General features: G+C 37.8%; 1 protein-coding gene across 1 annotated transcript in view; it reads right to left on the bottom strand.

Moving 5' to 3' along the window:
* Positions 1-13,454, bottom strand: part of tweek (transmembrane protein KIAA1109 homolog tweek) — an 843,591-nt gene that overhangs the window by 551,631 nt on the left and 278,506 nt on the right. Inside the window, 2 exon segments of the mRNA XM_068226772.1 lie at positions 4,851-5,005; positions 10,478-10,549. Of these exon segments, the coding sequence (XP_068082873.1) occupies positions 4,851-5,005; positions 10,478-10,549 (227 nt within the window).

The following is a 13,454-nucleotide window of genomic DNA, read 5'->3' as shown; positions in this document are numbered from 1 at the left end:
CAAGTCTAATCCGAAACCAAAAACCAAACCCCATGGCACTACAGCCCTTGAAGGGCCTTGGCCTACTAAGCGACCGCTGCTCAGCCCGAAGGCCTGCAGATCACAAGGTGTCGTGGTGAGCACGACGAATCCTCTCGGCCGTTATTCTTGGCTTTCTAGACTGGGACCGCTATCTCACCGTCAGATAGCTCCTCAATTCTAATCACGTAGGCTGAGTGGACCTCGAACCCGCCCTCAGGTCCAGGTAAAAATACCTGACCTGGCTGGGAATCGAACCCGGAGCCTCCGGGTAAGAGGCAGGCATGCTACCCCTACACTACAGGGTCGGCACTATTGTCTAATACAATACATAATATTAAGCTTCATATTGCCTGTTATTTCATAAATTTTGCAGTCGAATTGCCCAATGATTCCAATTGGAATCACTTTTCCATATTCCTTATTTTTCCAAAAAATGCAAGGATTTTGACACACAAACTTTATTTATACCTACTTAAAGGGGATTTTCAAAAAGAAAATTTTTTTTTCCTCAGTCAAATAAATTTGGGCTAAAGAGGGTTAATTCGAAAATGCCTTTACATTTTGAAGAAAATAGTATTTTACAGAGTAATTTAAATTCAAAATTTCTCCGCGTCATGAAAGAACGCGCCCTCCGGAACACACAGGGGTAACTTTCCGCACTTTCACCTACTTCGGCGTGTCTGCAGTGTGCTTCATATCTGCTATGTTCGAGCGGAATCGTAATTATTTTGTATATGGCGTTTTAACGAACACCACAATATCACGTAGCAGGCAGTGTGCGGAGAGGTAGAATCTGCGAACACTGTTGATGCTGACAAGTGGCAAAAAAGTGTGGCTTATAGCCTATAATCAATTCGTACGCACCAAAAATTATTATCAATGCCGATGAAACTGCATTGTTTTTTTGTTTTTTTAAAGCCGAGGCCAAACGGACTTTTGGTTTTAAAGGAGAGAATTGCCAGCTGGGAAATGTACTGTATTGCTATGCAATGCACACGGAAGCGAGACCCTTCCTTCCCCGACATAGGAAAGTTCGAAAAGCCACGATGTTTTAAGGGCATCTGGCACTTTTCATGCCAGTACGAGGCATCTAAAAATGCAAGCAGTACAATAATCCAAAAGATAAAGCATTTGCACAGGGGAGCCAGCATAATTTTTCCTCGTTTTTGAATCGTGTTTTTTGTTCCTATCGTTGCGTGATGTTATGTTTGCCATTGTTTTATACAACTGCATTATTTGAATAATGTAAATGAACCTTGTTGGATACATTTCTGAGTGTTTTTCATGACCTTTGAAAAGTTTAAACTGAGAATCAAGGTGACTACGTGTAATAATGGGTCCTAGAAGTGCCATGGCGGGAAATCATAGAATTATAGTCACTGTACTGTTGTGGACAGAAGTGAGAGACTTTCTCCCCTCGTCATAGGAAAGTTCGATAAGCCGCGATGTTTTAACAGCATTGGGTACTTTCCGGGCAAGCACAAGGCATCTAAAATGCATACAGTACAGTAATCCAATGAATACAGCACTTGCACAGAGGAACCAGTATAGATTACTCCTCGTCTTTGAATCATGTTTTCTTTTTTCTAATTTCACTGCGTGAGGTTATGTTTGCTGGTGAGTTATCTAAGTGCATTATTTGTATACTGTAAATGCACCTTGTTGGATACATTTTGGAAATAGGTGGGGGGTTTTTTGCCCTGGCATTTGAGAGCGAGAGCTTTAAACTGTGAATCAAGGTTAATTGCATGCAGTAATGGATCTTAGAATATACTGTGACGCCACAAGGGTTTGCATTTCCGAAGTATGTGTTGGCGGTTAATTCAAAATTATGTAATTCGAAGTCTGATTTTTGCATCCCAACGACTTCGAATTAATGAGGTTTTACTGTATTCCCTATGTGGCACTTGTTTCCTTTTGGAAACCACTATTTTGAGCAGAAATTTTAAGCTTTTTTTTTTTTTTTTAAATAGTGTTTTCTTATCTGAAGGAGTATGATATGAGTACATGAGAGAAGAATATTTCAATATTAGGCCCATCACAGAAAAATTAGCTGAGAACAGGCTAAAGTATGCCATACTGATGAGTATGTATTTGGAAAATGCCTACCTATTACCACAAATAAAAGATGCCCTGGAAGACCTCTGGCTACCTGGATGACAGACTAAAGGAAGATATGGCAATTAACAGGCATAAATGGTACCTTTTTATTAGGAAATCTGATACCAATTAATCAGGATAAAGTCAGGATGATTTCACACCAGGCAAATGCTGGGGCTGTACCTTAATTAAGACCACGGCCACTTCGTTCCCATTCCTAGGCCTTTCCTGTCCCATTGTCGCCATAAGACCTATCTGTGTCGGAGCAACGTAAAGCAAGTGGCAAAAAAAAAAAAAAAAAAAAGATGGAGGAGGTTAGTTTTCATCTAAATAATTTTGGTTTGAAATTTCAAACGTGACAAGACATACACTTAATGAGGAACAGGAAATTAAAACAGACATATATGTGAGAAGATCAAAAGAATTATAACCAAGGAATGAAGGTACAATACAAGATTTCATTGAAAGTCGTAACAAATAGAATCTACAGATTTGATAAAATGATTCCCAATAAATGATAAGAACAATTAGTTGTACCATATTTTTTTTTTTTCATTACAAACTATAAAATCTGAGCTAAGAAATTTTATTTATTTACTTAGATCTGTTCTAATGGACACTGAAATTAGTGTCATTTTAAATCTGGTATTTAAAAAATATACGTGTCCTGAAATGACTATGCTAGTAACTGAACTGGTATTGCTTTATTGTGATGCTACAAGACATTTCATTATTTAAATGCTATGTAGACAGAATATTGTACTTTGAATCTAAGCACGCTCATGTGCTGTGGAGCTTCCCTTCTCCCAGCCATCTTGTTTCTTATACACACTGTGAGAAGCTGGCTACTTTGTATTTGGACAGTGATGGCTGAGGACGTAAACTTGTGTGCGCGCTAGAGCAACAAGCCACAATGGATGAACGTTTGGTGTACTGGATCATAGACCCAGGATGAAAAAAAGTGGATATGTAACTACTCCTTGTAAGCAGGAAATTTTGTTTTATCTTCTGCTATGGAGAACCTTTTAATCTATCTTTATTTTCAAGGCAGTAGCACTGACTTATGTGCAAGGGTGAATCTCACTACAGTATTTAGAAGGGTTGTATTTTTGGTGTGATACAAACTGTTATTACATAGAGACATTTTCTATATATTTAGTGGAACGTGCTATCAATAACCTTCAAAAAAAAATTTGGTACCATAATGAGATATTAATTTTCTTAATGTCATGGCGGAACAATATGGCATGCCTCCTGTGTAGAGATAAACATGTTTGTCTCTTAAGGCGTAATTTAAATTATTTTCTCTCCACATTTATCTTATTTTTAACTTAAATTCAAACCTTCATTATTAAAGAAGTCATTCTTGTGAACAGATGAAATTTTGTTCTGAAGATGCAGAGCAAATTTCTCTGAGAAATGTAAAGAAATTCACCTAGTTTTCTTGTTATGGCAAAAGCCCAAAATTTTTCCTTTGTAAAGTAAAAGCCCAAAAGCTTAAAAATTACGTTTTAGCCAAAAATCTTCCGGAGAAGGATAGAGCTTGCCAGACTTCATTCCACTCTATTTTTTAATTTTGATTTTATTTATTTCTTCTATCCCATTCATCCCTGACTTGTCTGATGACCTTGCTGTTTACTTCACATTGCACATAGGATTGAACACAGAACATCTTAATTGGACCTAAGACAGTGTTGTCACTTCCCGCTCAGAAGGCTAGTGCAAAGTGAGCTAACTGGTGAAAAACGAGAGTACGTCTTACTATAGACCAACGGTAAAGTATTCTTCAATTTAAACCTTCATTATTAGAGAAGCCTTCTTCGCGAGTAGGTGAGATATTCTTCTGAAGATGTGGAGCAAAGTTCTCAGCGAAACGTGAAGAAATTCGCCTAGCTTTCTTCACAACTAGCTCTCAAGTATGATTTCTCATAATTCAAGTTTGAGATTATTTTCTTCATTCTTTTGTTTTATCTTCAGTAATTATACTTTTAATTCCCTTATGTAATGCATCATAATTTTATCATAACTTCTGATAACACTCACGTAAGGAAACCTTTGACATCTATGCTACTGTAATATTTTACTCATCCAGCTAGACTATTGGCTATTATAACATTAAGTAAACTTTGCAATTGAATGCAAGTTAATTTAAAACGTGGTAGGTTGTGAATCGCTCTCTTATAAAGTGTATCTCTTCTTATTGTTGGGCCGTGTATTATTTCCCATCCACCTTTTGTTTTATCACTGCATCGCTTTGTGACGTTGCATCATACTGTTCGGTCAGATCCATCATTGAAAAGGCTTCTATCTTACTTAGACCTGTTCTAATGGACACTGAAATTAGGGTCACTTTAAATCTGGTATTTAAAAAATTTACATGCCCTGAACTGACTGTGCTAGTAACAGAACTGGTATTTGCTTTATTGTGATGCTACAAGACATTTTATTATTTAAATGCTATGCAGGCAGAATATTGTACTTTGAATCTAAGCACAATAACCACCACCACCACCACCACCACCACCACCACCACTACTACTATTTTTCACCCTCTATGACCAATTTTACTAGTCATCTAGGTAAAAAACTTCAATTGTTTTTATCCCATAATCTTGCCTTCCAGGCTAATTCATATGAAGTACATCATGTATTGTGTTCAACCTTTTACAACATAAAATCAGATTATTTTCATTATTAGTCTATAGTTTGTATTAATATGATGTATTTACCTGAGACAAATGGCTGACATAGCTTGACATGAGCAGAGGAGAATCTATGATGGGTTTGTTCACTTGCATATGTAGATTCACTAGTGTCAGATCTTCCTGTGAAGATACAGCAGAAATGAATGATGTACTCGATACAGAATGTGTGTCAGATGAGTCTAGCAGCATACCCTCTTGGCTCTGTAAATAACAAAAATAATTTTGATGGTACACACTTCAGTCAACCCATGCTCTTTAGATCACAATTGAAAATTTCACTTACCTGCCCTTCAAAATCATCTGGTAACCCCATTGTACTATCACAGGTGAAATATCGAGGACTTGTAGCCCGATGAGTTGAACCACCTCGTCGATATGATCCACCTATACTACGTTTGTCTTCTTCATTCATAGGGATGCCCTAACACACACCACAAACATCCATAAATGCTACAAAAGACTTAAGTGGGTAACTCAGTAAGTTCTACATCAAAGAATTATGAGTAAATAAAAATCACAGAAAGATAGAAACATGAAAAGGAACACACAATAGGATTAACACAATGACAGGTCAGTGAAGTAAGTCCTCTATTATGTGTAAGTAAAGTATATTTACAGTTTTTACCATACTATTTCAGGAATACGCCTTTGCTGGAAAGACGTAGTGTTTACAGTGCACTATGTCTCCTGGTATGCGCAAGAAAAATTTTGTTACTTTCATTGATCTGTATCAGTCTCATGCTTGACATACTTGACTTAATTCCTGTTGTTCCTTGTGGAACATAGGGCATCGAAAAAGCATCTCCATCTGATCTGTTGCCAGGCAACCTCTTCACCTCTCCCCAGGTCTTGCCTTCTTCCATTGCCTCCATGTGTACAGAAGTCTCATGCTTGGCTTTGACAATATGAAAGTGACTAAGGTATGAGCAGTGCCAGTAAAGCTTTTCCTTATGAAGCCAGTCCCTGCTATGAATGGTGTGAAAATGTTGCTCATAGGGTCGGCTGTTGCATGCATTTCAGTGAGCTTGGCAGACCGATATACAATAGCAATGTCTTGCTTGATGAGGAAAGCAACGGGAAACAACTTTGCTCTTCATTTTCAGGCCATCTATGACAGCTAATAGTGGAGGTGTTGAGGATCCAATCAGCCTTCGGACTGAGGACTGAACATACACACATTTCGTGAATTACCAACCATCATGACTGCAAATAAGTATGTATAGCCATATAGCGAATTATTAGAAGTAGTCATACCCCTTATCCCCGTTTCCTAGTATGAGGACAGGGATGAGGTGATATGGCATGTTTTTATAGCTGGATGCTCTTCCTGACACCAACTTCAACCCAACTACAGTGGAATCTGGTAAATTCGACATTGGATAATATGAACAAAAGAGTATTATTTCCCTTGAAATTCCTATTCTAATCAATGCCCCAAAAAATTGTATTTGATTTGAATTTTCAAAGCTTAAATTTGGATAATTCGAAGTCAGGGTTGCATCACAAGTTACTGTTGTAAAGGTTCCAGAGATTGAAGCCTTCAAGTAATTATCAAGAATTCTCTATTTTTATTGTAGTTTCCTAGTAATGGTCAGATAGTCGCTACAGTAGAAGTCCACTACAGTGAGTATGGCATATAACAAGAACCCCGTTATAATGACTGTTTTTGTCTGCCCGTTCAAAATACCTATATTAAACTGTGTATTATCCTTTTGCTACAGCAAGAGCCCTATCACTGACACACATATTGTTACTAGCGATTAAGTGAGTGCAATTTTTCCGTTACCGATATTTATGCACCCCAGCGATTATGTTGCATGCGATTGATTATCTTCAATATAGTTTCTTCGCTATATCCACTAGCGAGATCTCTTGTCGACATTCGAAGGCAATGTCAGGGTCGATTAGTAATACCCGTTGACTGCTCTTGTGTAAAGAAAACTTGAAATGAAAGAGAACATGTTTTCGCAATAAATGCTTAAATAACTTTTCTGATAGCAGTTGTTAACTTGTTGAAAATAAAGGTTGAACAAACGATCGCTTAATTTTAAGGCTAAATACTGCAATTAAGCAAGAATGGGATACACCTCAAGATACTGCAGAGTGCATCATTGACTTCGGAGGTTAGTTTATATTTTCTCACGTCTGGTTAGATTTCGGAAAGGCTATTATCATGTAAATTTATAGAGAGAAGGTCTCATTTCTTTACAGGCACTTGAATAACGTTGGAGTCAATTAGTAATACACATCAACTGCTGTTCCATACATCAAAATCATAATGAAAGAGGAGAACATGTTATGGTAATAAATGCGTAAATTACGAGGTTGATACCAGTTGTTAAATCGTTAGAAATAAAGGCTAAAATAAACGATTGCATAATTTTAATACTGAAATTAAGAAAGAATATAAGATATTGCAGAGTGCATCATTGACTTCAGAGGTTGGAGTATAATTTTCTCGCGTCTGGTTAAATCAGTAAGGCTATTCCCATGTAAATTTATAGCAAGAAGGTTATTACTTTTCTACTGGCGGTTGATATAAGTTTTCATGATACATATACTGTTAAGTTAGGTTAAGTGACACTGTTTGAATAAAAAAAACTGAAGTGTTTGCCACAAAATGCGACCTCCGGTATCGTTTTCTCGCTATGTGCACTTGCAAGCTCTCTCATCGACATTCAGAGGGAATGTTGGAGACGATTAATAATGCCCATGAACTGCTGTTCTATAAAGAAAATTAGAAATGAAAGAGAAGAACATGTTTTTGTAATAAATAAATAAATAAATAAATAAATAAATAAATAAATAAATAACATGGTCGATAGCAGTTGTCAAGTCATTAGAAATAAAGGCCAAGTAAATGATCGCTTAATTTTAAAACTATACACTGAAATTAAGTAAGTATGCGATACACCTCAAGATATGGCAGAGCGCTTCACTGATTACAGAGATTAGCTAATATTTTATCGCATCTGGTTAAATTTTGGAAAGGCTATTCCCACATAAATTTATAGAAGGAAGGTAATATCTGTCGACTACTGTTCTCTAAAGAAAATTCAAAATGAAAGAGGATAACACGTTTTTGTAATTAATGTGTAAATAATGTGAAGCTGAAGTAAACGATCGCTTAATTCGAATGTTATATACTGAAATTAAGTAAGAATGTGATACACCTCAAGATATGGCAGACTACGTCATTGATTTCAGAAGATAGTTTATACACTATGTTCATAAAAAACAGAACACCTTGAAAGTCTAGAGGTAGGAAGTTCATATTCACAGGTCATGTTCATTAGTATGTTCTGCAGAAACTATTAGCATTTCAGTCACCTCGGTTCAGCATGTGTCCTGTTGCCATGTAGGCACTGGGTCCTCCATGCGGATTGATAACTTGTTCCATGCGCAATGGCACTGACGCGTATAAGGCGTGAATGGCGTCCTGGGGTATAGCCATCCATGCTGCACTCACCTGGTTCCACAGTTCATCTTTGGTAGTTGGCATTGGGTCACAGCGTCGCACCCGTCGTTTCACCGTATCCCACACATTTTAGATTGGTGACAAGTCCGGTGATCGGGTGGGCCAGGCTGGCAACAGTCTGACATCCTGTGACAACGAGAAGGTAAGAGTTCGTGCAGCAACATGTGGTCGTGCATTGTGTCCAGCTGAAATATGGCATCTGGGCTGACGTGCAGAAGGGGTATGGCTACGGGTCGCAGGATGTCATTCACGTAGGTCAAAATGGTCACGATGCCCTGGACACACACCAACTGTAATTTGTGGTTGTACCCAATAGCACTCCACACCATAAGGCCTTGAGTTGGCGCTGTATGTCTTGTGTGAATGCAGTCAATGTGAGGCCCCTCCTGTCTGCGGCAAACCAAAATGCGGCCATCATTTTTAAACAAACAGAACCTGGATTTGTTCAAAAACATTATCTACTGCCATTCCTGTCCCCAGTGACATTCCATACACTACTGCAGTCCAGCATGTTCATGCACATTAGTCAAAGGCAGGCAGAAAAGTGGTCGACGCGTCGGTAACCCAGACCATAATAAATGACAACGGACTGTCACTCCTGATAGTATACGATATGTTACACTTCCACTGTAGCGCCAGAGCCGAGCAGGATGCATATCTGTACTGCAATGCCATTCGGATGAGGTGTCGATCTTCTCGGAGGGGGGTTTGCGACCAGACCCATCTCGTGTTCTACGTCCTTCTGTGAACCATTCTGTACACACCCATTGCACTGCCAATACACTTCGTCCCACAGGAGCAGCAATTTCCCGGATGGATGCATCACGTTCTCTCACGCCAATAACGCGCCCTCTTTCAAACACACTAATTTGACGGTGCGGTTCTCGCATACATCTGTGAGGCATCCTGCATGTGTGCTCAAGTCACGATGATCCATTACCTTTGGTTTATAGCGAAAACAAGAGCCGCAGGCACAACATTTTACCAGTCGTGGTGGTACACCGAGATATCAATGTGGACCTTGAACCTGAGAGCCGACATGGCTCTAATGCTAATCATTTCTTCGTCCTGTGAATATAAACTTCCTATGTCTAGTCTTTCAGGTTTTCTTGTTTTTATGAACATGGGTGTACTTTCTCACATCTACTTAATTTCAGAAAAGCTATTCCCAAGTAAATTTTTAGCGAGGAGGTTATCATTTCTCTACATTCGCTTGAAATATGTTCTCATGAAACGAACATTACCGCACTCGAACTGGGCGTGGGTCAAACCAAATCGGAGCGGTCTTTTGTCCCGCGCAAAAGAATTTCAGTGCACTGCGTTCGTTCAGTTGAGATGGGTGTTGGGGTGGTTCTACCGCAGCGAAATGGAGAATGAAATTTGTATAGCTCTGATACAGCTGCATAAATATAAAGAGATCTTGTGGTACCCTAAAAGTGCTAGTTATCACAACAAAAGTATGCACAAGAACACCTAGAAAGACATAGGTGAGGAAATGAAAATGCCAGTTCAAGAGTTAAAGAAGAAAATGACAATTTTATTGGTGCCATACAGAAGAGAAAAGTCCCGGATTAAGAAGTCTCATAACTGTTCTGGTACATACATATTTATTAAACTAACAGTTCCACAGTCTGTTTCCTGTCATATGACCGGGTCAGGAATGGAATGAATGAATGAATGAATGAATGAAGCCCCCTTCTAGCGGCAAGGATGGGAATTGTGCCGGCAGCCAAGGTCTGTTGCACTCCTCTGGGGCAATGATTAATGAATGATTAATGAAATTAAGTGAGATTGGAGAGTGTTGCTGGAATGAAAGATGACAGGGAAAACCGGAGCACCCAGAGAAGAACCTGTCCTGCCTCCGCTTTGTCCAGCACAAATCTCACATGGAGTGACTGGGATTTGAACCACAGAACCCAGAGGTGAGAGGCCAGCGCACTGCTGCCAGAGCCATGGAGGCTTCACTTACAGTATACCACTCGTGCTATATGCAATTATGCTAATGCACTAATCCTGTCTTGTTAATTTACAGATGCAGGTACTGTTTACGTATCCAAGCGATTTGCTTTCAAGGAATTCGACTTCATGATCGACAAAACATCACAAACATGGTGTTACGTGAAACACAAACGAAAGAGTTTGCTGCACTCGAACAGCCAAATGCAGTCGATACCCGGCTTGATACATATGTGGTTGGGTTAGGTGACGCCATTTGAAGAAGAAAACAAACTTTGTGACAGAGCCTCTGGAGTGATATTATAATTTTTCAGAACAAAATTAAACAGACTTTCACGTAGTACCGGATATCAAAAAATAACAAACAAATAAGCCATACTGTGGACATCATCCACGAAAATGCAAATTTTGAACAAATTGATTGCCGTTTCATACCAATTTTAATGTAATATGGTTTTTGCGACTTTCGCGAAAAATCAGATAAAACGACGATCAGCTAAAGCGAGTAAATTTTTGCCATTATGAATTCTCACTATAATGGACTTCTACTATATTGTTAACAAACCTAACCTTTACCTTTGGAACTGTCAGTGAGTGTAGGATCGGCATAGCCTTGACTGTCGCTTGTCTACGGGCATTCACACTTGGCCACTGGAAAACTTCCCTTCCCCCATCCCAAAATCATCAAACTTGGAATAAAAATAACTAGGCAGAAAATGCTCCAGCAGAACTAGAAATGCTCCTGGAACCTGAGCGATGGCAAGAAGTAGTGACTGATGTTAGTTATGATGTGTAATTACTGTAGTGGATGATAAAGTTGCAGTGTATGGAGATCTGACATAACACATTATTCTGCCAAATGAGCTACAAAAATTCCAATCCATCCACTGATGAAGAGGACAGTAGTAATGACGTCATAGAATACATTGCCTGTACCAACCATGTCTGTAGCTTTCAAAATGGTAGGAAGTTTAAGATGATTTGTTGAAGCTCAGTCAAATGTTTATGTCACATTTCAAGCTTTAAATGAAATTGAAGATTTTCTCTATCATGTAAAACTAAACAAACTCAAACAAACAAAAGTCACTAACTTTTTCAGTGATCAATGGAATTAGTGTATTTTTACATGTGCTAAATTGTGTGTTAATGCTGCTGTTTTTCTAGTGTTTATACAGTATATTTTCATGTGAAGACTCATCTACATTACAGGACAACATGCCAGCTGTTAAGATACAACAGAATGCGAATAATAATGATAATAATAATAATAATAATAATAATAATAATAATAACAATAACAATAACAATAACAATAACAATAATAATAATAATAATAATAACAATAACAATAACAATAACAATAACAATAACAATAACAATAATAATAATAATAATAATAATAATAATAATAATAATAATAATAATAATAATAATAATAATAATAATGTAGAGCCTCAGCCAACATGCTGCAGATATTTTATATGATGCTATTTAGGCAGCCTGCATGTCTATTTTGGTGTATGTTTCACTCTACCAGATGACAGAGAAACCATGACTCTGCTGGGCAACCTATGGCTCAATTTTAATTCATTTTGTCAAGTAAATACCAAATGTGTGCCCTAAACTTTTATGCACCCCAGCGACATTATACAGCCTGTAGTGTCAAGTGGACTTTCTTTTACCCTTCAAAACTTGGATTAACTCTGCCTGGTCTGAACCCATGATCTTGGGATCTACAGGCCAATATTCTACCAGATCCACAGAGGGAGTTGCTTCATTATAGTGATATCATGGCACAGTATTCAGAAATTGCTATATACTGGTTAAAATAAAGGCAGGTCGATTAGTAGGGAAAAAATTTAAATGAGTAACACAATGAAATGTCAAACTAAAGCACAACTAATTAAAAGTCAATAGACTAAACAATATTGCAGCCAAAAGGTCACCTCCATGGTGCAAGCAGCATAGAAGATTGAATCTGAACCATAAATAATATATTTTTCAACTCTACAAATTTGTTATACGTCTACATATCTAGTGGGGTTTCACATTCTAGTTAATAAACTGGTTAGAAAAAAATTATAATCTTACTAATCTAATGAAATCTACAGGTGATAGAATATCATGCATCTAGCACACAATGTGCACAAGACTCCCGGTTATTCGCCTGTGGATAATTTTCATTGCGGTTAATTCGTGGGTCTTGAACCGTTTTTTTTTTTTTTTTTTTTAAATAGCAACTAACCATCACAAGCAGTAAAATAATATCTCTGCATCATTTCAAGGAATTTTATTGCGATACTATGCAACCTACTTGCATACTGCAACAAGAATGCTGCAAATATGGAAACATTAGAGCATGCTGTTGCGAGTGTTACAGCGCAATATCCTCATCTGAGAGTAATGCACTTTCACTTGGAGCCTAGCTTGCCTAAGTTACCTAGCTGCGAGAGCTTTCAACTGTGATTTGTAATTGTGTTAGTTTTCAATATGAGTAGTCATAAAATGAAATGTAAAAGGTTAACCGTAAGTGAAAAACTGAAAATAATAGTTTTTATTGGCATAATCCACATGCATGTTGTAAAACTCATGTATTTTTATTGTATATTCATTTTTCTCTATTGTGTCTTGCAATATTTATTTTATTCGTTTCAACCCTTAGGATTTCAAGTGACTTGTTCAGCATGTCTTCATTCTTCCCAATACCTCTTCATTAATTTACTCCTCCTATTTCTTTCTGCTTCTGTGATTTGGATCTTGATCTTAGTAATGGTCCACTTGTGACTTTCAATGAGCTTTTTGTAAACAGATCTATCATGCACAGTCGTTAGTGGATATTTATCTATTACGCCAATATTCTTCTAATCCTCCCTAACTTCCTTCATGCGGTTATTTCCCATTAAGCATGTGGCATTCCATATCTTTTCTGTTAACCTGTCGTCATCCATCCTCATCAAATGTCCCAGGAAACTCAACTTTCTTTTCCATAATACACTTTAAAATTAGTTCTACTTTCTCATATCTCCTGCCTTGATCTATGCACCCATATTTCATCCTGCTTTTTGGTGCCCCATATATCTCTCAGGATCTTTCTTTCCTCCCTTTTCAATAGAATATAAGCTTTTTGCCCAATGTAGTGGCCTCAGTAGCGTACAATGTAGCATTCCAGATGGTCCAGTTTGGCGTTCCTCGAT

The sequence above is a fragment of the Anabrus simplex genome, chromosome 1 (genome assembly GCF_040414725.1).
Source record: "Anabrus simplex isolate iqAnaSimp1 chromosome 1, ASM4041472v1, whole genome shotgun sequence".
Taxonomy (NCBI): domain Eukaryota; kingdom Metazoa; phylum Arthropoda; class Insecta; order Orthoptera; family Tettigoniidae; genus Anabrus; species Anabrus simplex.
Note: the sequence above shows the minus strand (reverse complement) of the source record. Positions and strands in the feature narration are given on the sequence as shown.